The sequence below is a fragment of the Amblyomma mixtum genome, chromosome 6 (genome assembly GCF_055824585.1).
Source record: "Amblyomma mixtum isolate Tamu chromosome 6, ASM5582458v1, whole genome shotgun sequence".
Lineage (NCBI taxonomy): Eukaryota > Metazoa > Arthropoda > Arachnida > Ixodida > Ixodidae > Amblyomma > Amblyomma mixtum.
Window position 1 is genome coordinate 65,373,337 of NC_143017.1, and position 25,068 is coordinate 65,398,404.

At 44.1% G+C, this 25,068-nt stretch overlaps 1 protein-coding gene across 2 annotated transcripts in view; it reads left to right on the plus strand.

Annotated features, from left to right (window-relative positions):
• The window catches only part of LOC149339254 (uncharacterized), an 87,329-nt gene that overhangs the window by 23,406 nt on the left and 38,855 nt on the right, over positions 1-25,068 (plus strand). For both annotated transcript variants that reach the window (XM_089548001.1, XM_089548002.1), the window contains 8 exons: positions 767-1,519; positions 7,729-7,967; positions 11,893-12,165; positions 14,931-15,078; positions 16,771-16,904; positions 17,614-17,828; positions 22,119-22,328; positions 24,448-24,535. In XM_089548001.1, the coding sequence (XP_089404127.1) occupies positions 767-1,519; positions 7,729-7,967; positions 11,893-12,165; positions 14,931-15,078; positions 16,771-16,904; positions 17,614-17,828; positions 22,119-22,328; positions 24,448-24,535 (2,060 nt within the window). The remainder of the gene's footprint in view (positions 1-766; positions 1,520-7,728; positions 7,968-11,892; positions 12,166-14,930; positions 15,079-16,770; positions 16,905-17,613; positions 17,829-22,118; positions 22,329-24,447; positions 24,536-25,068) is intronic.

Here is a 25,068-nt window from a genome sequence, read left to right on the forward strand (position 1 = left end):
GGTCGCTGGTGTTCATGTATACTACTCACCTGGTAACCTTTGGAGATCTTTTTGCTTGTGAACAAGTAATGCCGGCGATGTATTCAGGCTTGATAGACGATTTGCCAGGTTGGCCCGGTTACTGATACGTCACGTGGTTCTTGGCACATGCTGATACCTAAATGTTATCATGAGAAGTGCACCTGTGAGCTATATTATTAAGCGCATGCTAACCAGTGCAAAGATGGCACATGCATTAGTAGTCCATCCACACATTTGACTGGTTCAGAAATTCTCCTTTAATTGGACACTAGTAGGCATGGGCTTTCTCCTTGAATTGGCACTTGTGCCAGCTAGAAGAATTTTTGTTTTCTGTTTGTCTTTCTCTTGCTTCATGCTCAGCCTCAGATAATTTTCAACATGCGTTACAAAAATTCATTTGCAGGTTGGCATCTGTGATGTCTTGTTCCTTGTTTGAGTGTCGTGTTTAGGTTGTGCTGTTTGCCTTGGTTCGTTCTGTACGTTCTCTGAGCCATTGCTAATTCATCCACCCATTCTCCTTCATAACATCGGAACATCTAAACTGCAAGAATGTTGAAAGTGATATATGACCATGATGGCTATGTAATATATGGTCTGCAGAACCTGCCTGTGGCAAAAAGGGGCAAACTTTCGAAAGGAAAGAAAAAAGCTATTCTTTGCATCTACCTTGCATTCATGCAGAAGTTAGGTAACTAAGATTCATCCTAAAGCTGTGTAAAAATCTCATTTTGTTTCTGTTGTGCAGAGCCTGCACAGCAACAGCCTTCCAGCAACAACAGCAAAGCCAGACAGCAGGAAGCTTCTAGCAGCAGCAGCAAAGCCAGGGAGCAGGAAGACAGTTGTTTTAAGCGCCCGCTAGCCACAGCTCCACGCACGAGGCCGTCGCAGCCGCTCACGCCAACCAGTTCTGCTGTGCGTGCCCCTCTTTCTCGCAAAAGTTCTGCTACAAGCCTGTTGCCATCCTCCTCAAGCTCGCGCATTGCTTCCTCGCGCACTGCGCAGTCTCCGAGGAAGTGCAAGTCGCACCTTCCCAGTAAACACAAGGGGGTGCCGTCGACTGACTCATCAGACCACAGCACCTCGGTGAAGTCTGTGACGAAGCGCATTCAAAGAGCACCGGCCTCACCACGCCACAGCCACCGCACTGCGCACCGACATGTGGACAGTATAGAGATGCCCCGCCAGATTTCGAGGCTGTCATCGCTGAGCAGCCCAGACCTGAGGTCCTCCAAGAGTCAAGCCAGTGACCGGCACTCTGTGGCACAGCTTAATTCGAGCAAGAGCGACGAGAATCTCATTGTTTTTGAGAAGGACACCATTGCTGAGAGGGAAAAGGGTGCGGGAAGCAGGAACACGGGCTCAAGTGGAACATCACGCGGTGCTTCCAGTGACAGCTCCGGGATGTCAGTTAGCAAGTTCCTGACTGCGTCCAGCCTTGGGCAGTCACCTACGCACCTCTTGACAAGGGCGGAAGATCGCTCGGGGCCTGCTCCATTAGGTGCGTGCCTCACATTTTGGTGTATTGGTTACTTTAAGTTTGGCCTTGTTGGAGAATTCGTTTGTGACAAAGCTGTTAAGGATTTGTTGCTTAGGTCAGTGCTTGAGTTTGGTTGCCTGCTAAGTGCTTATTTTGGAACTTTCCTTTAATTTTCGCATTCATAGAACAGGAACATCAATAGGTATGTACCAGGTGTGGCCCACACATGTTGGTTTGGAATGTTTTCTGTGATGTTCTGCTGTGACTGCAATGACTGCTGCTGCTGTGAACTTTGGAAAAGCGACTGCCAAAAGCACAGTCATAGTCAGTTTCATACTAACAATGCTGAGTTGAGTTACTCCATATTTATAGGAGATGGATGTTTAAAAAAGAATTTTTTACCCATTGGCAGTGCTAGTCTGTTATATATTTATTGCTGCAAAAATGAAATGATCGGCAATGTCAGCGTAATGAGTGTGCTTATTACAGACTAGAGAGTGCATGTTTTGAGTTTGGTATGCAAACTGTTGCAGCATTTTTACAGTGCAGCTTTTAAAGGCCCATGCCTTGGGTTGAGTGTAGGTGTTGTCGTACAGTGAAAGCTCGTTAATTCAAAACTCGATAATTCGAATTTTTGGATAATTCGAACTACACTACTTGGTCCGGCCAAGCTCCATAGAGATCTGTGTATAAAAAAGCCCGTTAATTCGAAAGCGAGTCGGTTCCGTTACGGATAATTCGAACTACGCGCGTGCCACCGCGTCTGGGCGGCTTGACACACAGCATGTGGCCAAAAAAAAAAAAACACCTCCTCCGCATAGTTAGAGGCTGCGTAGGTCCTAAACGGGGACAGAAGATGAAACTAGATAAAACCTTGGAAGAGTAGGTAAAGCTTAAATGGCGCCATCACTGGCGCGGTGGCCGGCGGCACCGGAGGGAAGGGGTTGGCGACCGCGCTGGCGGCTGCCTACCCTCTTTTCCGCGCAACCTCCGGAACTCGCAACTAAATGCTCGTTAATTCGAAAATACGGATAGATAAGCACTGTCAGCGCGGTCCCAGCCAACGCCCATGAATGCTATGACTTCGGACGGGCGGGCGCTACAAATTACGAGCGAAAAACTTTTTTTTCTTTGCGAGTGTCGTCCATGCTTCCACCCATCGGTCGGTCGCCGACGGAAGCACGCGCTCAGCCGCGAACAAGACGCCGGCACAAGCGCTGGCACTCTGCCAAAGTTCGCTTCCCCCTTGCTGGAGCTAATGTCAAAAGTGATGTTATCGCTGCATAGCATCTTGGCGCGCCGCCAAGAAATGCGTTGGGGGCCGTGACGGTGCTGAAAACGAGGCTTGCACAACCGAACAAGCGCTGGCACTCTGCCAAAGTTCGCTTCCCCCTTGCTGGAGCTAACGTCAAAAGTGATGTTATCGCTGCGCAGCATCTTGGCGCGCCCCCAAGAAATGCGTTGTGGGCCGTGACGGTGCCAAACGGAGGGAAGCGTTAAAGGGCAACTCCGGCGATTTTTCAGCCATTTTAAGTTAATGGCTGTTTTGTGTTCCTAAGAACCTCCTGTAATGTGTACGATACAAGATTTTCAAGAGCAACCGTAAAATAATTTTTAAGCAGCAAAAAACGCAAAACTCGAAACCGAAACCGCAAAACCGAAACCGGGGAGGTGCCTGCGTGCGGTATTGACTGTGACGTCACGAGCGGGTTCGCCGCGCTGTGAAGTCCCCGAAGATACCGCAACTACCCTGAGCCGCGCCTTCGACATGACTGAAAGCGCGGAGGACAGCTTTTCCGAGACCAGCGAGTCTTTAGAAGACGACTCATTCGACGATTTTGGACTGGACGAGTCGCCTTTCAGGTATGATGCACCGCCGCGAGAGCCAGCCGAGTCACACCACAGGCCGCGTCACCTGCAGCACGGAGACGGTCTGAACTCGGAGAAGTGACTACTTGAGTCATTTCTCGTGCATGCATTTTTGACAGAGTCGTCAGAACAAAAGTGAATGAGATGCTCCCGCCGACAGCTGTTCGTGTGGCCAGTGCCGGCCGACCAAGCCTTATGAAATAATCTGCTGCCGGAACGTTGCCGCGGTGCACAACGTCCTTACAAGGGCATACATCGCCAACAGTCCTCTCTGCGAAGCTTTATCTTGACGGCGAGCTTTTGGAAGTGAGTTCACACCAGCTACAGTTCTACAATCCAACATACCGCTTCTTCTTGACGGCCGCGCTTCGTTCAGCTGGCCGCTGCGATAGACGGTTGTACTAGAATAACGTTGGCACAGAATAAGCCTTCAAGCGCCAGTTGAACGAAGCCTTAGCGAGTCCAAAGCTCTCTTTGAAGTACACGCTGTCTTCATAGCAATCTGGCGCAAAATGTTCCGAGCACAAGCAGGAATGCTTCCTCGGAGACCAGTTTACACGGCGGACAGCTCTCACCAACTTGTCGCGAAGGTTCTTATCGCTAGGAAACCTACGCTAGATCACGCCCGTTGTCACAGATCAAGAATTTGTGCACCCCACAGCACAACAGAAGTTGCCTTGACCCATCACTCTGGCGTACACACATCAGGCACGTTGAGATGACGCGAAATTGCACAGGTGGTCGAAATAATTCCAGAGAGCTCCACTACGGACCTGTTTCTTCTTTCACTCCTCCTTTACGTCGCGGTTCGGGTGTCCATTACTGCGTCATTTACTTTCTTCAAAACCAATTCTCAGTTTTCCCCTGCACTGCCAGCGCCAGCGCGCGTCCAACCAGCTTGACACGCCGCCCCGCCAGTGACGTCACAGAGCAGGGTGGCCTGTAGAAGTTGCTCGATCAGTGGGTGCCGCTCGCGTCGAGGAGCGCTTGTCTTCAAAATTCGCTTGCGGAAAAACTACGCCGGTTTCAGGTGCGAAATTTTACATGAGGCATCATACTATCATAAAGAATACAGAATTAAAATTTCATTTCAATCGATACACATCGAAAAATCGCCGGAGTTGCCCTTTAACGACTGACGCTTTTTTTTTTTTTTCAGATTCTTAGGCAAAAATCGGGGGTGGGTGGGTTCATTATGTGAGTGGGTTGGTTAGGCGAGTAAATACCCTACATACACCGTAATGCAAATGGTTCTTGTCAGTTTTTTCGCGGCCATTCGATAATTCGAACATCGGATAATTCGAACGTTTTTCCCGGTCCCGTGAAGTTCGAATTAACGAGCTTTTACTGTATTAGTAACCGGAAGGTGGCTACCACAGTAACCACGCGGAGTGTGTTTAATTTTAGCTCTGAATGCTGTACTTAGATGCTGCTATATACGTTTAGTGTGTTTGCATTCAGTACATTCATATTTTGATTTGATAATAGGACACAATATATCAGCCTCAAGCCACCTTGCCAAACATCCTCCGATTGTTGATGAATGGAAGACTTAAAGGGACGCTGAGGAGAAATTGAAGTTGGCTTGTATCGGCAGAATATCAGCTCCTGATTACAAAAACGCCACTCATGCTGACAACAAAGCTGTTGTAACGTAGAAAAGAGCAAGAACCAAAATACAGGTATCGCCGCCACAGGCCAAACTCACAAGTACAAGCGTGATGACGTCATAGGACAAAACAGTGTTGCTAGAACCAATGGTTCTAGCGACTAGGACCCTAGAAGCCACAAATCACTGAGGCGCAGCCAATGCATGCGCAAATCTCCTTGACGTCGCCAGATGGCGCCACGTTCCCGGCAGCTACACGCGCGCCTGAAGCATCGGGACCAATCAGCGCCTGCTCACCGGCGTTAAGGGGGCTCCCGGTATTCCGCTAGCGGTAACAAGGTACACGGTATGCTAAAGGTGTCTAGTATTTATGAGAACTTCGTTGACAACTTCGAGAATGAGATCCATCGTAACGCTGGCAAAACGCCAGTGCAAACGTAAGCGAAGCGACTGTAGCGACGGCCGCAATAGCCGATAGATGCCTTCAACATGCGGCCGCAGTAGCCTTCTTTCCGGCTGCTGCTAGCATGGCTGCTAGGCCGCTCTGCTGGCCGCCAGAAATCACGGAGTCTGCGTTACGTCATATTTCACGTCACTTAGTCCTGTGTCGTCATAGGAGAATCCCAGGTTTGAATCAGAGCGGTGGGAAAAACTTTTTCAACTTCGAATCCGAATTTCTTAGAAATAAATGCATCTTTCGCTGCCGGCCAAGTGGCAACAAAGCCATGAAATGCCGAACTATCGGATTTTGCTTGAAAAAAAATATTAATAGAGCTCTCCTCACTGTCCCTTTAACATCAGAGTGAACGCTGTTCATATGAACTACGTGTATCATCTTTGGACTACCAAAATATTGTATGCTAAAACGAATGAAATTGGGCCCAGGACCATCCTGTAGGCTGTGTGATGAGAGATGGTGACAGAGTATTCAGTGAATGCACTAGTTTCGGCAAAATTTTTGCTGTGTTTATGGGACATTGTGTTTTGTGCACATAGTTTGCTTTGACAGAACTGTAGTTTAGTGTTGATAATATCAGTGGCCCACGTGGTGGAGTACTGTGTACGCATTTTTAAAGAAGGGCGCCTGACCAGGCTTGGTCATTTTTAGTAAACGAGGGATGCATAGGTTAGGTAGTTACAACCATCTTTCCAAAATATTAGAGGAGTGCATCACAAAAGGCAGTAAAAGTAAAAAGCACTAAAAGAAATACAGTTAACTAAAGCCCATTCCCACTCACCCTTAAAATGGGCGATGCATGTGGCTGCAAAGGTGAATATACGTGATGTGTTTAGCGCTCAGCATTTTATTGGCCAGCTATCCTAATTGAAGGGGAGATGTGGGTCTTAACACAAATTTTTATTAATAGTGATATCGCAATGAAATTAGGTACGTATATATATATTTTTTCTGCCTGTTTTCAAATATCTAATTTTAATATATCTTCATGAGTTCTCATAATATAGAAAAATGACAAGCCTAATTGAGTAATTTCTGACGGGTCATTAAAACACTTTTCCTCAACATTTTTTAGGTCCGATTGAAATAGAGCTAAATAACAAAAGACCTGCCATCTAGAGCTATGCTATTTATATTGTTATTGAGGTAGCAGATCATCATATAAAAACATTAAATTATGTTGAAGCACGATAATTATGAAATGTAATTAGGTGACACTATTGTTCACCAAATTTGATATGTTTGTGTCAGGCATAAAAAAGTAGCGTAGCTGTATAGTTTAGTTCTTTCTGTTCTTTCTGAAATCAGCGGTATAAGATTGGTTGAAATTGCACCATAAAAACATATTGGCAAGTTCCGGGAGGTAGTCATGCTGGCATAAAAACACGAAGTTGAGAAAATCGCATTTGAAGTCCGCTTGCCAGCTATTCAAAGGCTGTTGTAGAGGCCTCAGAAGGTGGCGGAATGCAGACATTCCAAGAGGATTTCACAACAGTAAGTAATGCCAGAATATAGGGAAGAGCATCAGCACTCAGATCAGACCAAGATGACGACCACCACGGACAGTATGGTACTGCCGTAGGCCGAGCACATTTTGTGCCTGCCTTATCGCTCTTCCGTGAACCATCGGCAAACTGGCACTGACAAAGCTTGGTCTTCGCGCGAACTGGAGTTAAATGCACAGTCTGTTGCTGGCCAGATTCGGTAAAAGGTATACCGCATAGTTCGCGGCAGTATAACTGAATAGACGTAACGAAGATGGTACGCTTGTAGTAGCTATGACCCCTTTAAGTGAAATCTACTTAAATTGCCATAGTGTATAACTGTAGCGATGACTAATAAAAGTTAGTTTGAGTGCTTGAATGAGCAACACAGTGCATAGTGCTCAGGATTGTGCATTGGGTGAAAGTTAGAAGGGACAGCTTGTAACCTGAGCTATAAGTGCAAAAGCAAAATTTCATATCATTGTAAATTATTGTAAATAGCGAGGCTTAATGTGCCGAATTGACACATAGATTATGAGGGACACTGCAGTGGAGGGCTCCGGATTAATTTAGGCGACCGGGGATCTTTGGCATGCACTGACATAACACAGCACACAGGCATTTTCACACTTCGCTTCCATCAAAATATGGCCGCCTCAGCTCGGATTCAATTTTGTGACTTTAAGATCAGCTCCCATACGCCAAAGTCACTGAGCCACCGTGGTGGGTATAAGTGCATAGATAAGCTGTGTTAGTGACACAATTACCTTCAGTGCAAGCTTTTATTTTCTACTTCTTTTTTTTTTCGCAGGTCTGCTCTTGCCAATGGGCTTTGCTCAGTGTCCCGTGGTGAACCTGGGCAAAGTCTGTGCTGGGGCACAACACGCCGTCACGATTATGCTGCTCAATCCAACAGCAAAAACGGAGTGCTACAAACTTCACGAGAGCGGCGTTCGTGTTGCCGGAGAGGCACCCGGACAACATGAAACGGTTACAGCAGAGTTTCCACATCAGCACATTGTGTGCGCTGGCTGTGTGTCCGAAGTCCAGGTGAAAACCTTTCAGTGGTATGCATGGCAGCGTGCTTATGATAAAGTGGAAAACTAACATCTTACTTTACCAAGCATACAGGATGTTGTAGGACTGTAGACAACTCATTTAGTTGCATGCTTTCTCCTTTAAAATGATGCGTTAGACATTATGCATGGTTCACCGCATGGTATTCGCCTGCGCCAAATTGTTTGTAATTGAATGCTGTTTTGTTATGGTTTTATCAGGCAGGAGATGGCTGTGACACGTTGGGAGTGGTTAGGTCACGTATTGCGCAAAAAAAGTAACTGAAATATAATCACTGATGCATAGTTTTAGTTAACTGCAACACTTAGGCCAGGATTTCAAGAGCTGAAATTACAAAAAGCTTTATATTAGCAGTTATATTGGACTTTTTTTCATGTCTCACATGAACTAAACACTCCCAACATGTCACAACTATCGTTCAGTTGATGAAACTGAAAATGAAATAGCAACGAGAAATTCAGTTATAAATTAGGGGGGGGGGGGGGGGGGGGCTGTGCAAGATGGTTCTCTCCGTGTATTAATTGATTCTATCTAATTAGGAGGTTGACAACGACAATTAACCGCTCACTTTGTCTCTTCCTGGTTACGTAGCCTGCACAGAAAAGCAGCTTTCACGTGCTGCTCATTTTTATTTTTTCGACATTCAGCAAGATTAATTTTGGATACATGCATTATGACATGTATATGAATGAGAAGTGGTGATGAGGTTATGCTTAGTTGGCTGTAATTTTTTTTTTATTACATAAGGGATTTGAAAGATGTTACGTTCTAATGAAAGGTTAGAATGTTCTCATTCATATGAAGAATTCTAAAGGGGAGTAAATCCTTTATGTTTAATTGTAGAAATTAGAGAGAACTATTTGAATGTAATCAGAGTTTCAAAATTTCATTGTACTGATCACTTGTAAACATTTACAATGCTTCTAAATATTAGCTTTTTTATTTATTATTGGAAAATCCAATGCACAAACCAAGCACTTAATTATAATAGAGGCCGGCGCGGTGGCTCAGTGGTTATGGTGCTTGGCTGCTGGCCCAAAAGACGCGGGTTCGATCCCGGCCGCGGTGGCTGAATTTCTTTGGGGGAGAAATTTTAGAGGCCCGTGTACTGTGCGATGTCAGTGCACGTTAAAGAACCCCAGGTGGTCGAAATTTCCGGAGCCCTCCACTACGGTGTCTCTCATAGCCTTAGTCGCTTTGGGACGTTAAACCCCATAAACCAAACCAAACCAATTATAATAGAACAGAGCTTTATAGGAATACCTGTTGAAGTACCTTATGATAACCTGATACTTACTGTTAACTCAGTGCCTACGAGAATGACTGTGTGAAATGAAAAAAATTTCTAAAAAAACTTTACCGTTCTTTTGAGATTTTCAAGTAAGAGTTGACAAGGGCTTACTGCAGTCTCCATGAGCAGCAATGCAGTTCCACCACAGATGCAGTAGTCTCTGCATGCCCTCTTAAAATAATGAGTCAGGAGCTGACAAAAACAACACTTATTGTTGACATCCAATTTGACCAATGTTGAGTGGATGCCCTTCAGATGTGGTTTCATCTCTGCAAACAGTCTGATGGCACAGGGCCCTGTCTGCGAGGTGGGTGAGATAAAACAACCTCACCCAGCAGAAGTGTATTCTTGTCGGTGGTAACTACATGTCTCTTCTTTTCCATGTGCAAACCAGTTATAGATATAAAAATTTACAATTATGCACATTTACAGTGTTCATGTAGTGAACTGATGCACACCTGGGAAAGAAGACATTCCAAACTTATGTTTGAATGCAGCATCATTCAGTTCCATCCGTAAAAAGAAAATGGTTTAGCTAAGACTATTGCCATAATTTATAGCAAACACCTCTTGCATGTACGATTTTTTCAAACATAAAAAAGGCCGTCTCCTGGCTTCAGGGAGTGAGTTTGATGAACCCATTGCAAACTTTCGAGTTAAAGGTGCACTGAAGAGGAATCTGAACTCGCCTTTTTGCCGCGGGAACTCGATCTACACGTTCCGAGCATTCTCAGAAACTTCCACTTATTGCCCTGTGTGGCCGATTTCCCTAATTAAATCGAATTAACGTCCGGCTCCCGCCTTTTTTTTTTAATTCTCCCTCGTACGGTGGGCGGAGTCGACCAACGCGTGGAGTGCCTTTCACCCAGTCCCGTGGCGGCTTGCCGCTCTGCCATCGGCGGAGTAATACGTAGTAGTCCGTAGTAGCAAATAGTCCGTGCGTATTTTTATTTCTTCGGGCTTATTTTGTGGCTATATTATCTGCGAATAAAACTATTTATTCATGGAAACCTAAAAAACAAAATAAAGCGAAAGCAAAGCCTCCACGGGACTGGATGAAAGGCGCTCCACGCGTTGGTCGACTCTGCCCACCGTACGAGGGAGAATAAAAAAAAAAGGCGGGAGCCGGACGTTAATTTGATTTAATTGGGGAAATCGGCCACACAGGGCAATAAGTCACTGTTTCTAAGATTGCTAAGAACGTGTAGATCGAGTTCCCGCGGCAAAAAGACAAGTTCAGCATCCTCTTCAGTGCACCTTTAAGGCCAAAATCAGCCTGGTTTAAAGGTTGTCAGTTTGTGCAAGAAGTTGTGCTGGAGGAGGGAGGTTCAGAGTGTTGGTCTTGATCCAGCATTCTGGAGGGTAGGAACAATCACAGGCACTTTGGGCTTTTTATTTTGTTCCTTCTCAAACACAACATTTGTTGCTTGTAGCCTGAACCTCATCAGCTTTCTTTTTCCACATTGGTCACTTCAGTTTACTTTTCATAATGAAACATTCTGGAATAAATTAGAAGCATAAGTGATGTAGCTTGAACATTGAGTTTGTCATGAATAACAACGACTTCTTTGAAACTTCGTGCAGTTATGTACGTATGTGTTTTATATTGTGTTGCTTCTTTACCATACTAATTCTTGTAGAAGTAACATTATTTTTGCAGTCCGCGCTTATGCATAATGCACAAGTGCAGATCATGCTATATTTTGATTACAGCTTTTGGGTAAAACCTTTTTCTTCAAAATTTTGCTTCCTTAGCCTGTTTTCATTGGAGTTAGTTTAAACCCTAGCTGTTAAAGTCAAGTTCATTTGGTTTGTGAACACCTTTGTAATAAATGCTGCCTAATGCTACTAGCATCCTGCTCAACACTTATGCTTTCCAATGACTGTCACAATGCTGCAAGAATGTTTTCGCAGCTTGCATGCTAACACAGGCACTGACACTGATATAATGAGATGGTAATTTTTGCATTTGAATATTTCTTAGAGAAAAATATGAATGCATTTCCGCAAACATTTTCTTGGTGCATTCGGCCATATTTTATTTGTTTTTGAAGGTGATAAATAATAGTTCCATTCTAAATCCAACAACAAAACAAGTGGTCATGCGCAACTGTTTTTATTGGTGAAAAGAACCTGTGGAAAACATGATTACGGAATGACTTACAGCCAAACCTGATATGTACTCAACACACGACAAAATTTGAAACGAAGCACTTTTTAACCTCTGAAATACTGAAGAATAAAGCAAGAGTAACAAGCCTAAATAATATATTCCTTTCTTTATTAAAAGACTGAGAATAGGACACTGGTTGGTACTGGCCTGCTCATGTGCTGGGCCTGGGAGTGAATGACACTGCCAGCGTGATTACAGCAGGTGACTGAAGGAGGCCCGGAATAGTAATCCCATGTTTGCTCCAACTTTCCCAGCATATTAAAGCGGCATTCTCTAAGGTACATGCAGGGATCCCAAAGCCTTCACGCAGTGTGGGCATCTGTTGAATTGTTTTTCTTTCCCTCAGAGCGTTGTTTAAGTCTTTAAAAGGTACACGTCAAAGCCTTGCCTCCCCAAAAAAATGGCATAAATGCTTGGTGTGTCTCTTTTCCTAGGGCTTCTTCGTGTCCACATGTCCTGGTGCAGTGGAGATAGACATCAGCATTGCGGTTGAGGACAAAACGGGCAACCGCACGAAGAACGTGCACAAGCTGTCACTTAGCGCACAGGTTGAACACCCGCATCTCCGCCTAGAGCCAAGCCAGGGCCTCAACTTTGAAGGGCTCCACTTCGATGCGGAACAGGGTGATGGCAGCAGGTGCAGACGGGAGCTGACTGTGGTCAACGAAAGCTCGTGCCCTGTGCCTGTCTCTGTTTCTGTGCGTGGGGTAAGTGTGGAGTGTGTTTATGCACGTGTGTCCCCTTTGATTATCGCAGCTCCACTGTGGCTAAGCTTCTTTGCAGCAGTTTCACAGAGATAGCAGCATGGTCTGTGCCAGGGTTCTCATACTTTTTAGCTTCATAAGAACCCTGATGGTATTAAAAGGCACCGAGAGACTCTGAATGTCTTGGCTTTCTGCCCTTCCTGCTTGATGTACAGAAGAGAGCATGCAGATTCACAACCGGGTAGCTGGGGCCCAAATTTGACCAATAAGGACTGGCTGTATAGTCCAACAGTCTGGTATTAAAGAAAAGTATTAAAAAAAACCCACCCATAATAAGAGACGGAAATTTGACATGCTAAAATCTGGAAAAGAAAACCTCGTATTATGTGCGAAGCAAAAGAATTTTCAGTCCGAATTCATAGTTACGGTCTTATTGTTATTTAACGCTGTCGCTATCTGAGAGGAGGCACAATCTAGCGATGGCGTCACTTTACTGTTTTGATGGCTTCGATTTCGATGCCATTTCACCATGCTGACCTCACAATGCTCATGCGGTCTGAAGCAGGGCGACTGTACCTCTCACGATGTCAGGATTGCTAACACAATACTCAGCTGCTTTTAAAGGGAATGTTATCATGGCTGCCAAATGCATCAGCACTGCATCAAGCTCTGCTACATGGACGATGAGGTGCGGAGAGCCTGCAGTTATTGCAGCAGATGGCTGAAACAGGCTTCTTCAGCCATGCGGTGTATTTGGATCTCAGAAGCTTGGGCCAACATTCCTAAGGAGCATGAAAGGTTGACATGGCATGCTGTGTATTATCATGGGGTAAAGAAAATGCATGCTCTCTTCTTTGAGATTCATGTTAGCAGTGGTTATAAGAGCATAGGAAAGAAGTGCAGTGCATCATGCTACCCCACACGCAATCTCGAGTTTTGGAAATTGCCTTCCTTCCGGACTAATTATGGATTTCAGACACTAAAGTATCGAATTCCTAATATACTAAACACATACCTAAAGGATAACATTGATATTCTTGATCCTAAGCCACATGAACTGAAATCTGTATTCTTGTAATGCACCATTTTTTTTTTCTCTTTTTTGCTACCTTTGTGTGTTCTGAATATTTTTTACTCATACTTAAGCTTTGCCTAATTCAGTTGTCATGAATGCATACATTTGTGAATGCTTTCTTTGTAATGAACTAACAACCAATGTCGCCTTTATGTTGCTGTATTACATTTGTGCGCTCCTTTTTACCATTACATTTTTCTTTACAGTGTACTTATAGTGTTCAATGCTTCCTTGTTTGATATTAGTATCTAATCTTCCTCCGACTTAGTATCTAATCTTCCTCCGACTTAGTATCTAATCTTCCTCCGACTTAGTATCTAATCTTCCTCCGACTTAGTATCTAATCTTCCTCCGACTTAGTATCTAATCTTCCTCCGACTTAGTATCTAATCTTCCTCCGACTTAGTATCTAATCTTCCTCCGACTTAGTATCTAATCTTCCTCCGACTTAGTATCTAATCTTCCTCCGACTTAGTATCTAATCTTCCTCCGACTTAGTATCTAATCTTCCTCCGACTTAGTATCTAATCTTCCTCCGACTTAGTATCTAATCTTCCTCCGACTTAGTATCTAATCTTCCTCCGACTTAGTATCTAATCTTCCTCCAACTTAGTATCTAATCTTCCTCCCACTTAGTATCTAATCTTCCTCCCACTTAGTATCTAATCTTCCTCCCACTTAGTATCTAATCTTCCTCCGACTTAGTATCTAATCTTCCTCCGACTTAGTATCTAATCTTCCTCCGACTTAGTATCTAACCTTCCTCCGACTTAGTATCTAACCTTCCTCCGACTTAGTATCTAACCTTCCTCCGACTTAGTATCTAACCTTCCTCCGACTTAGTATCTAACCTTCCTCCGACTTAGTATCTAACCTTCCTCCGACTTAGTATCTAACCTTCCTCCGACTTAGTATCTAACCTTCCTCCGACTTAGTATCTAACCTTCCTCCGACTTAGTATCTAACCTTCCTCCGACTTAGTATCTAACCTTCCTCCGACTTAGTATCTAACCTTCCTCCGACTTAGTATCTAACCTTCCTCCGACTTAGTATCTAACCTTCCTCCGACTTAGTATCTAATCTTCCTCCGACTTAGTATCTAATCTTCCTCCGACTTAGTATCTAATCTTCCTCCGACTTAGAAACTTGTATTCACTTTTTTTTTTCTTTCGCATAAAAGAACTGCGTTCAGTGTACATACCTTTTTATCAATTTGTTAACAAGTGTATCGTACATTTTTTTTTACCGTTTTTTTTTCTTCTTTTTTTTTATTGTATGAGCGGTATATATAGCGGTATATATATATATATATATATATATATATTGCATATATATCTGTTTTTGTTTCTCTGATTTTTTTTCTGTTTTGATTCTTCGGTGTAAGATGTGTCGGGTTGTCGGCGTGTACTGCTGCTGCTTTGTAGGGGACGAGGGACTTGTCAAGCTGCTATCGCAGCTTTTTGCGTCGCCTCCCCCATCTTTGATGGAAATAAATGGAATATGTATATATTTCTAGCCAATTCAGCTGGGCTAGGCTTCCATCTACAGTACAGGGCATAATTTTTTCATGGCTGCCCAGGTCCACTGCCTCACCTTCCAGCCATTCTGAAACAGTTCCCAGTTCTGGGCCACTTGCTTTGTTTTGTCATGCTTTTACAGTTTCCTCCTTTGTTCTTTCTGGTGCGGTGTACAGGGCAACGGAGTGTTTTCTTTGAGGCTCAAGGACGCCACCACTCACAAGCTGGGACAAGCTGCCGCCATGCTGCATGCTGTACTGCCAAGCAAAGGGGAGCAGGCTGCTACCCGCCTCCTTGTTGAGTGCTCTACAAAGGACGCCCAGTGTGAGCTTGTAATTCCCGTAAACTGCCTAGCTGCAGAATACAGCTGAAGAATGTTGTTGCTAAGCATTTGATTTCTTTTTTTGTGTGTGTCTACAAAATTTGTTGAAGCTTATCGCTGTCTCTAATTCTGTTGAAAGTATGACCAGACAAGACTAGCATAGAGGAGTCATCATTAGTGTGTACAAATGATGCTAACAGTCCTTGAAGCCTTGGGAAGCATTTGTTTTTAGATTTTCTCAGCTTAAAGGGCTTAGAGAGGGAATGTAGCAGGATAATTGTTTTAGATAAGAAAGAAAAGAGAACGGCTGATGGTGGGAGCCACACCCGTGACCTCTGCTTGTTGCATGCAGTGCTGTATTCTCTGTTCTCTTTTCTTTCTTAAAGAAAGAAAAGACAACAGCTGATGCTGGGAGCCACACCCATGACCTCTACTTGTCGCATGCAGTGCTGTATTATCTGGGCTCTGGCAGTGGCTGCATCTCTCCACTTCTAGTTCTGAGGATGACATGGTGACCTAGCATTGAGAGTGCTCACTAGTGCCACACCAAACCTTAGAAGTGGGCGTCTTACGTCCACTTGTACTGCAAGTGGCACATGGAGTGTGGCATATCTTTTGGCTGTCACTAGCTTTAGTAGCCATGCCTGCCATCTGACTTAACCCCTTTAGTTATCTCGTGTGCATAATTTATGAATGTGTAGCGCTAGGCGCCCGTTTTTAGTGCACTGGCACTGGATGGGTCACTAGCTAGAAAGCCATTGTGTCCTGGTGAAGCCCCACTTGCCAAGGTAGAGAGAGGGAAATCCCCATCTCCACTTGTAGAGAAAAAGAGGGAGAAGTCATACTAAGAATGACTCAGCAGAATTAAATGCTTCTGAAACGGGTGGCTGAAATTGCTGAAGGGAAGCAATGACGTGCAGCAGTAGATGCTGAAGCAAATGCTTTCGTATTTCTTCTGCATCAGTCCAGCTGATCGCCACTAAACAAGGGCGAACGTGCTAGCACACCCAAGTCGCATTTAGGTTACCCAGGTAAATTGGGGGCCACCTTTTTTTGTTCACTCCATGTTTCTTCTCATTTGGTTGTAGTAAGCATAGGGTCTCTTAAAGCGTACTGCACAACATGAGACTTGCAATGAAGAACAAAGAACAGGAGACAGTACCTATACATTGTCGTTGAATTCACTTCATTCTTCGCTGTGTGTCTCATGCTGCACACTTCATGATGCTTCCAAACCAACTAGAGAACCTGCCAAAACTTCATAAGGCCTCTGTTTTACTTATGTGAACCCCAACACTTGGAGTAGGTTTGCACTATCAAAGCTTTTCACAAGCATAAACATGTTCTGTGTTTTTGGATTCATGGGTGTGACATGAATTATATTGGCACCAAAAAAAAGAAGCAAGAAAAATGTGTCCCAGCCTGCACCACTAAGTAGTATAACGGGCTTTCATGGGTGTGACATTCGATAGGTTGGGGCAACCAAAAGGAAATAAAAATAATAAGCCCCTGCTCATGGGTGTGACAGATATTAGTTTGGTCTTGAAAAAGAAATAAGAAAAAATTGCCCTGCCCGCACCGTCATACGACACAACGGGCTTCATGGGTGTGACAGGGAAAAAGAATTGTGGTTTGTCATTTTTCACTGGCATTTATGCGGATAGTAAAAGCACCTTCAATTCTTGTGTTTTCAGGCCTCGCCATCAATGCAGAGATAGAAATCGAGGTGAACGGTTGTCTGCTCTTCCGCAAAATTCTGGCGACAGTGGGCCTCTCTGCATCGATTGTGGCACCATCACTCAGCCTGGAAGGCATCAGCAGTGATGAGGTAATTGCTGACATGCATCCTCTTAATATGCATTGATCACCTCAATTCCCGCTGTAGTGAGAGAAAGTGGCCATAATAAATGGGCATGCTGATATGTAATGTTTGACGACATCTCCTCTGGTTTGTGCAAAGTGTTTCTGTGTGCAGACTGTGATGCTCAGTACCTGCTAAATCATTATAGGTATCCGATGCATGCTTATGATTTTTGGACGTTGCAGTTTCAAAAAGAAACGGAATGCTTTTAAATAACTGAAATAGTGACTATGTGTGTTCAAATTCATTTACTGGAAAACTAATCTGGCCTACTGATGCCAGATGCTGCCAATTGGTGCAGTTGACTCCTGATAATTCGGACATTAAGGGAACCAAAAATTTCTTCATATTATGCAACTATTGAATTATGTACTGAGAGGAGCCTTGCAGATACGTTCTATGCTGACAAGAACATAGTGCATGTTTGCATAAACTAGAAATTCTAATTAAGTGAGTTCAAATTATCGACATTACACTGCATGTTTAGGTCATTTTCATTGGACGATATCAACTAGCATTGAAACAAGAGCTCGCCTTAAGAAAAGCAGTTTGTGTTTCTCCGCCTGTCGGCACTGTTCATTTCATCCCGCAGTGTGCTTTAATCCATCCGAAGTGCAGAGTGTATTATTTCCACTTGCTCGAGTGTTGTGTTCATGGCAGTCTCTGTTCAATGCAGCCCATAGAGGTGGGCGGCGGGAAAGGTCAGGCTACCGTTCTGTTGCTGCGAAATGACGGACCCTGTTCTCTTGAGCTGGAGCTGTCCGCTGGACCACTCTTCCGTGTGAGCCCCCGGAAGGCCAGGATCCCTGCCAAAGACTCCGTCGAGCTGTTCATACGTGCCGCACAGTCGGCCGGCAGTCCTGCGGTACCAAAGGCTACGACCAGTACAAGGTGCGGACTTCAACTGTCGGGAAAAGTGCTTCCTGCGGATGGGTTTTGCTTCCTACACCTTAGTTGATATGTTGATGCGAAATTCTGAATAATGATTTGGGGGTGATTCGTCGTGGTCTCAATAATACATCTTTTCTAGTGACCTTGTCCTAATATTTCCTGTTTTGTATTGTACTATAGTGGTACCTTATATTTCAAGGAGTACAGTACCAAAAAGAACTGGCCACATTTATGTTATTGTGCTAACGCTGCAACGTTGAATAAAAAAATGTTTTTCTTTGCCCTTCATTGTTGGACCACATGTGTGCTACAGTATATTAGGTAAACGGAAAAAAATTAACAGACCTAAGCTAGCTGCTTTCTCTGGAGTATTTAACTAACCCTGGTTGTTAGTGCAAAGCCTAAAGCAATGCAGTGTGCACTACTAAAAGAAATAGTTGTTGGGTGCAAGCAATCACCGTGGAACTTCTTTATGGTTAATGTTGTGAAGGGGATGTGGCTTCGACAAAAATTTTTATTTCTTGATGAAATTTTTTGAGCGCATTAGGTACAATTTTATGACTACTCTAACAAAATTTCACTTATATCTCTGGAAAGTTGTTTTCTACTATATATTGAAAAAGCTGAACAGTTAAGAAAGTGTGGCAGAAGGCTGGTTTAACATTCACTGTGTTCCTATGGGCGCGTTATAGGTCAAGACAGTGCTAGATTTTTTTTTTGCAGAGCACAGATTTTGGTTTTGCATTTTTCACAGTGCAGTGTCCATTGCATTTCTAGAATGAGAAAAAAAATTTCATGCAAGAAATCCAAACTTTCCAAATTCGAAAAAAAAAAAAAAAAAATCTTGGTCTGCACTATGGTCCTAGGCATGCTACAGAACAAACTGGGACAAAATAAAAAAAACGGTTGTGAGGAATTTTGCTCTGCAAGGTGAGTGTCTGGTCAGAAAACCTTAACAGAGAGAAAAGACCATTGTTCAAGCGCTTCCCCGCAGTGCACAGCCACCGCGGTTCACAAAACAGTTGTTATAGTACTTCCCTTTTGATTTCAGCAGTAAAACTTTGGGACAGCATAAAATACGAGGCATGCAAGCGAATACAACAATTTAAAAAAAATCAGTTTTTTTTTCACCATTTTTCTGTGGGGGGGGACTTCAAAGCTGCGTTATAAGTTGAAATCTATAACAGTCTGCCGTAAAATTCGGGCTGGGGATTTTTGAGTGACGTGTAGGATGGCAAAAGTTTGTTGTGCCATAGCACCGAGTGTAATGTATCTTCAAAGTTCTAAAAACTGATGCTGCTACTTTACCAACACCCTGCTACAAATCTGTAATGACAACCATATGCCTAGCTGTAATAGTTAAAAAGTTGGTTGACCAGCTTACTAGTCAGCATGGTTCACCTGTTTTTTTTTACGCCTGCCTCCATTGGTATTACTATGCCACAAAATTTATTTTTGTGCTTTGGAAATCTGTTTTTAAACTGTTGAGCTTTGCTTTGAAACCTTATATACCGTATTTTCCGGTGTATAAGACGCGGGTTTTTTTCAAAAATCTTGCTGGTGCGTCCTATACAAGGGTGCGTCTTATATGCGAATTTTCCGTTTTTTTTTGCGAGTTCAGAAATTAGTCAGGTTCATGTTCAAGCTTTTTTCACCGAAAAAATATTACTACCAATAACACGGTTGTAATATGGTTAATACTTCAATACGGGGACCACCGTGTGCAACTTTTTTAGGTGAACTTTATCATGACACGGCGGGGTTGACCACTTCCGGGATCTTAAACACGCGGCCGTTTCGGAGGCCCCAAGCAAAGGTAATGTGAAATGCCAAAAGATGGCGACAGTCGCGCTTCTCGCCATTGTCAAGACAAGCCAAGAGAAACCGTCGAAGAGAATGCTTCAGCCACGTTGCCTTTTCGATAGCGCATCCGAAGATGAAGACTTTGAAGGTTTTATGTAAAAATAAATTGCTATGGACATAAAGAGAGTTCTTTCGCTTTTTTTTCTTTTGTGCTAAAACGTGGGCGGGTAAGGCGTGAGTGTTGCCTTTTTGCGATGGTCGCATAAGTATGTTTAATTAAGCCTCACTAGCCTAACTGGGTAAATTGGGGTGCGTCTTATACACGGGTGCGTCTTATATACCGTATTTACTCGCATAATAGGTGCACTCGCATAATAGGCGCACCCCTAGTTTGGGCGCGAAAAATGATTTTTTTTTATTTCCGCGCATAAAAGGCGCACCCCGAACTTGGAACTGTGATCAATACTGTATTTACACGATTGCAAGCCGACACCTCGCCACCCCCCGCTCCCCAATTTTTATTTTAACAAAGTTTTTGCTGAACTGACTACTAGTCCTCACTAGTGCTGCTGCGGACCCACAGCACGTACAACGACATCGCGTAGAACAGCCGCACACAGTTTTCAGGGATGCTCACTTTAAACGTCTGTTTGGAAAGCTTCATCTCCAGCTGGAAACGTTCCCGACTTAGGCCCGCGAAAACCTCGGCGCTTAGAGTCGCGTATGAAAATTTAGGGACGCCGCAGTCGCAACTGCCGCACTTCTCGGCCACGTCGTATTTTCCATTTTCCGACCTGCCGCACGCTAGCCGTGTTCGAGAGCAAACTCCCAGCCGTGTAGCTGTTAAGGTGCTTGGCCGTCGAGCTAAAACAGCAGCGCTCCGCGGCAAAGCCATAAACCACGATGAACTATCGCGCTACCGCAGATCCCGGCACTTGACAGCAACAAAAAAAACAAACAAAAAACCGAGCTGGAGATGCTGATGGCGATATGGATAGCGAGAGCTCGCGGCGGAGGAAAACGATGATGATGATAAGCTCTACCTCGGGCGCCCTCCGTGGGTGGCGTCTGGAAGCTCCTGTGCGCGTGTGTAGCCTCTACGATCTCTACGATCAAGCGCCCGTTGCGCGCAGCCGGAGCCGATCGCAGAGGCCTCGGCGCGTGCATTCCGAAGGCTATTCCCGCGTGGGTCGTGGAAAGTTTCGGTGCGGCTTTTACACGGATCTTTTTTTTAAAAAATATTTTCTTCGGGAAAACGGGGTGCGGCCCTTACACGAGTGCGTTTACGCGGTGTGTTCAATTTTGAGAGTCGAACAATTTTCGGAAATTTTACCCCGCGTAATAGGCGCACCCCGAACTTTGAGTCGGATTTTCTGGAAAAAAAGTGCGCCTATTATGCGAGTAAATATGGTATCAATTTTTTCAATGACAGCCTGCATATATGGCGGCTGCGTCTTATATACAAGGGTGCGTCTTGTACACCGGAAAATACGGTAATTAATAACAACAGTTATGTGCTTGGATGTCCTGCTGGATTGTGCATTTCATGCTTCTGAACAGTAATCATTCGTGGTATCCAGATCACATTTTTTTATGCAGTTTGTAAGAGGGTCGTCACCCGTTCGTTTAATTGCCTCAAAAATCTCAAAAACATTCTTTTGAGTGAAGTAGAAACTGCATGAGTTTGTACTTTTGAGAACTCATGAGGCAGTCCCAAAGATTTGCAGTCGGTGATGTATGCAGTGCAGTGGCAAGTTGTGTTATGGCTGAATGAGGCAGTGATGTGAGAGCCAACCAGGGGCTAATTCCAATTCCAGTCGTGCCAGTAAGTTTCATGCCATACTCGATAACGGTAGATGCAGACAAAAACACCGATGTGGTTCTGTGGTTCCTACACATTAGTGGTCTGCCTCTGTGTTTTGCCCACATGACCAGGCCGTGAGAAGATCTTTTGTCCACAACATGCTTATTTTGGAAATTTTTGCAGCTAGCTGTAAAGCATGCAAGGGTCTGCAAGTTAGTCTAAATCTGTCGCACTAAGACACCAATTACTGATTTCGGTGATGTTTATCTGGTTGAAGCCTGCTTGAGCTGCCGCGGTGGCTCAGTGGTTATGGTGCTCGGCTGCTGACCCGAAAGACGCGGGTTCGATCCCGGCTGCGGCAGTCGAATTTCTTTGGAGGAGAAATTCTAGAGGCCCGTTTACTGTGCAATGTCAGTGCACGTTAAGGAACGTTAAAGAATGAACATGGTGGCATGTACATCTGTTGTGCTTTATCCATGCCGCAAACACACAGAATGCGCTTGATATACGGCTTCAATCACATAGCCATGAATTTATTCATAATCATGAATAAAAAAGCATAACCAGAATGAACGATTGTAAACTAAGATAAACAATGTAAAACAATGGCCACACAGTGCTAGCACACTTGGCCTAATTAAGAAAAATTGCAATCATTCTTGTTTTTTATTTCTTGTACACAGCGCCCTTGAGGCTGTCCTTGTGCCCCAGGGTTTCAAGGTGGCCCTTGCTAGACTGGTGGGCTCTTCCCAGCGACACATGGACCGGGACACAACGGGGTCAAGTGTGGCCTCTTCGCAGAGGGGTGGTGGCAGCAGCGATCGTTCTGTTCGCACTCTTGAAAGCAATCGCCGAGTTCTTCTGTGGACAAAAATGCACGCCTCGTCATCTGAGTAAGCAGTGCACCCTGCTCTTTTTTTCTCTGTTTCTTTGCTGACTAGGAAGTGGAATCTCAATGATACAAATGTGGCAAGGTCAGGAAAAGTATTAGAATCACCCAGAATTCGTGTAATAAAAAAAGCTCACTCGATCTATTGATGCCTGCACAATATTGCTCGCTGCTTACGGTGTTTACTGTGCAACTGAAGATTGCGTCTTCGGTGGTGATTTGTGGACCGTGCTTAGGGCTCGTGGGTGTGATCTCAGCTCCCACATTCGTATATTTTGTAGTTGCATGGGGAATGCTAGTAACACCTCAAATTCTGCACATTGTACGCAATGTACTTTGACCAAGGAATTGTACTAATTCGTATTTATTCCTAAATTTCTGCGAACTGTGATTGTTTCATTGAGATTCTATGTATGTTCAAAGTATGCCATTTTGTCATATGTAGCTGACCGATTTTTGGGACTCCAATAATTAAGAACTTGTACAAATTCAAAACCAATATTTTGGACTCGTGTGGAGTCCAAAATCTGATTTTTTAGAATACTGGGGAGATTGTATCTTCAGCCAAAACTTTGTTTTGTTGACCGTGGACTTGAGTGGGCGTCACTTTCACTATGAACTCATTCTCCACCGCTTTGAAAGGTGCCATTTTGGATTTAAATGGAGTCAATTGGAGGAACTGGTTTTGATAGGCTGGGATATAATTCCTCATTGTTGCCACTTAAGTTAATAGCATGGTCTTCGTTGTCACAGAGAGGTTGCCTACAAGGAAGAGCACATGAGCCAGGGTGCAATCAGTCGCATTGGAAATCAGCCAGATGCAGTGGCCACCACAGCTTAGACGCCACCTGTGATACAGACAGTTGGGGGGACATGGCAACAGTGTTGCAGTTGAAGGCACTCGCTTTTTCCTGCAGGTTCTCTCTTTTTTTTTTTTTTGGTATGTCAAAAGCCTCTGGTATGGGGCATTACATGAGGGATGGGCGCGGCAGTTAAACAACAATGCTCTTTATAGCGTTCTTAAAAAGGATGGCATTGATATGCTGTACAGCGTCCTGTGGTAGATCATTCCAGTCCTGGGATGACGTGACGAGAGTCACGGTCTTCGCAACCCTTGTTACTCGCGGAAACAGACTGTAATTGTATCATTGAGATTCTATGTATGTTCAAAGTATGCCATTTTGTCATATGTAGCCGACCGATTTTTGGGACTCCAATAACTCGGACTTGCACAATATTTTGAGACTTTGTTGAGCAACTGTTGTGCACTTCGTAGGAACTTGTACATATTCAAAACCAATCCAATATTTTTGACTCTTGGAAGCCTAAAGATTGTCACGGTTTTAATCGACGATTATGTCATCATTTTAAAAGCTAGTGCAAAAATACTTGGCATGCGTTACCTAGAAGCTTCATACAGTGGAATCCTTCAGTCTTGATGAATACTCAGAAAACCATTTCAACAAGTTCACCCCACAAATCGCTTGAATTTTCACAGACCTGGTTTCCACCACATGACAATATGCGAGTGTAACGATGTTCAGAGGAACCTTTAGACATCCAACACACCTCATAAGGACTGAGAGAAACGACAAAGAATGTGAGAAGGCTTTCATTAGCATACTGCTATTTTGGAGCTGGTCCTTAAGGTTAATGGAGTGGATTCCAAGAGAAGGCAAGCGTAGCAAGGGGTGACAGAAAGTTAGGTGGACGGGTGAGATTAAGAAGCTTGCGAGGATACGATGGCTGCAGTTGGCAAAGAACAGGGTTAATTGGAGAGACATAGGAGAGGCCTTTGCCCTTCAATGGGCTTAGTCAGGCTGATGATGATGATGATGGGAATGAGGCTACTACACGTGCACATTGCTATGTACTTGCATGCATGCATGCATGCACACATTGTAGGAGGGCCAGCCATCTTAGATTTCTGGAGCTTACCTGGAAATCCATGTCTTGTGACCAAGAACTTTTGTATGGGGGTAATCTATTATTTGTGTTGTGGGCGACAATCTTTGAGAGATGCTTGTGGATGTGCTCGAGAAATGTGATTGCATGTAGTATAGTCTGCTGTAGTTTTAAGTGTACAGCAAGGAACCTGTATTTTTTGTTACTACTTTTTGCAGGTCAAAGTGCCTGACAATAAGGAACCCGAATTCAAGCCCTGTCAGTGTGGAGCTCGAGGTGGCTGGCCAGTACAGCAAGCTGTTTCGGGTGGGTTTTCTGTTTGGCATTTACTCTGGTAAACTTGTTGGAACTTGTAATCATTGAAACTGCCATGGGTAGTTCAGTGTCATGTGACTTCTCGATGAGTGCGGATCGGTGAAAATCGGGTAGTTAGGCAACAATATGAAACCATAATGTGATGTACTGATTATTCAGAGAGGTCAACTTTAGCAAAGACCGGACACAGGAAGACGAAAGTTGCAAATTGTATCGATGGTATGAACTGCATCTCCCCGAAGGGGGGGAGTGGGAGCTCTTTATTGCACTAATGTCACTATGTTTGTGAGTATTCAGGTTCAAGTTAATCATGTACTGGGTGTCTTAAGGTTTTGTTCATTCACAGTCCTGTTCCTTTTTGACCATTAATGTATGCCTCAAGTAACCGTAGTTTTTACTCCTTTAGGTAATGAAATTGATATGCTTCAACCAGGATATACCTTTTAGTGTAAGCATGAAAGCAAGATACTTAATGTCGTGCCCGTATCGGGTTGCAGTGGCAAGATGCTTGATCGATGCCCCTT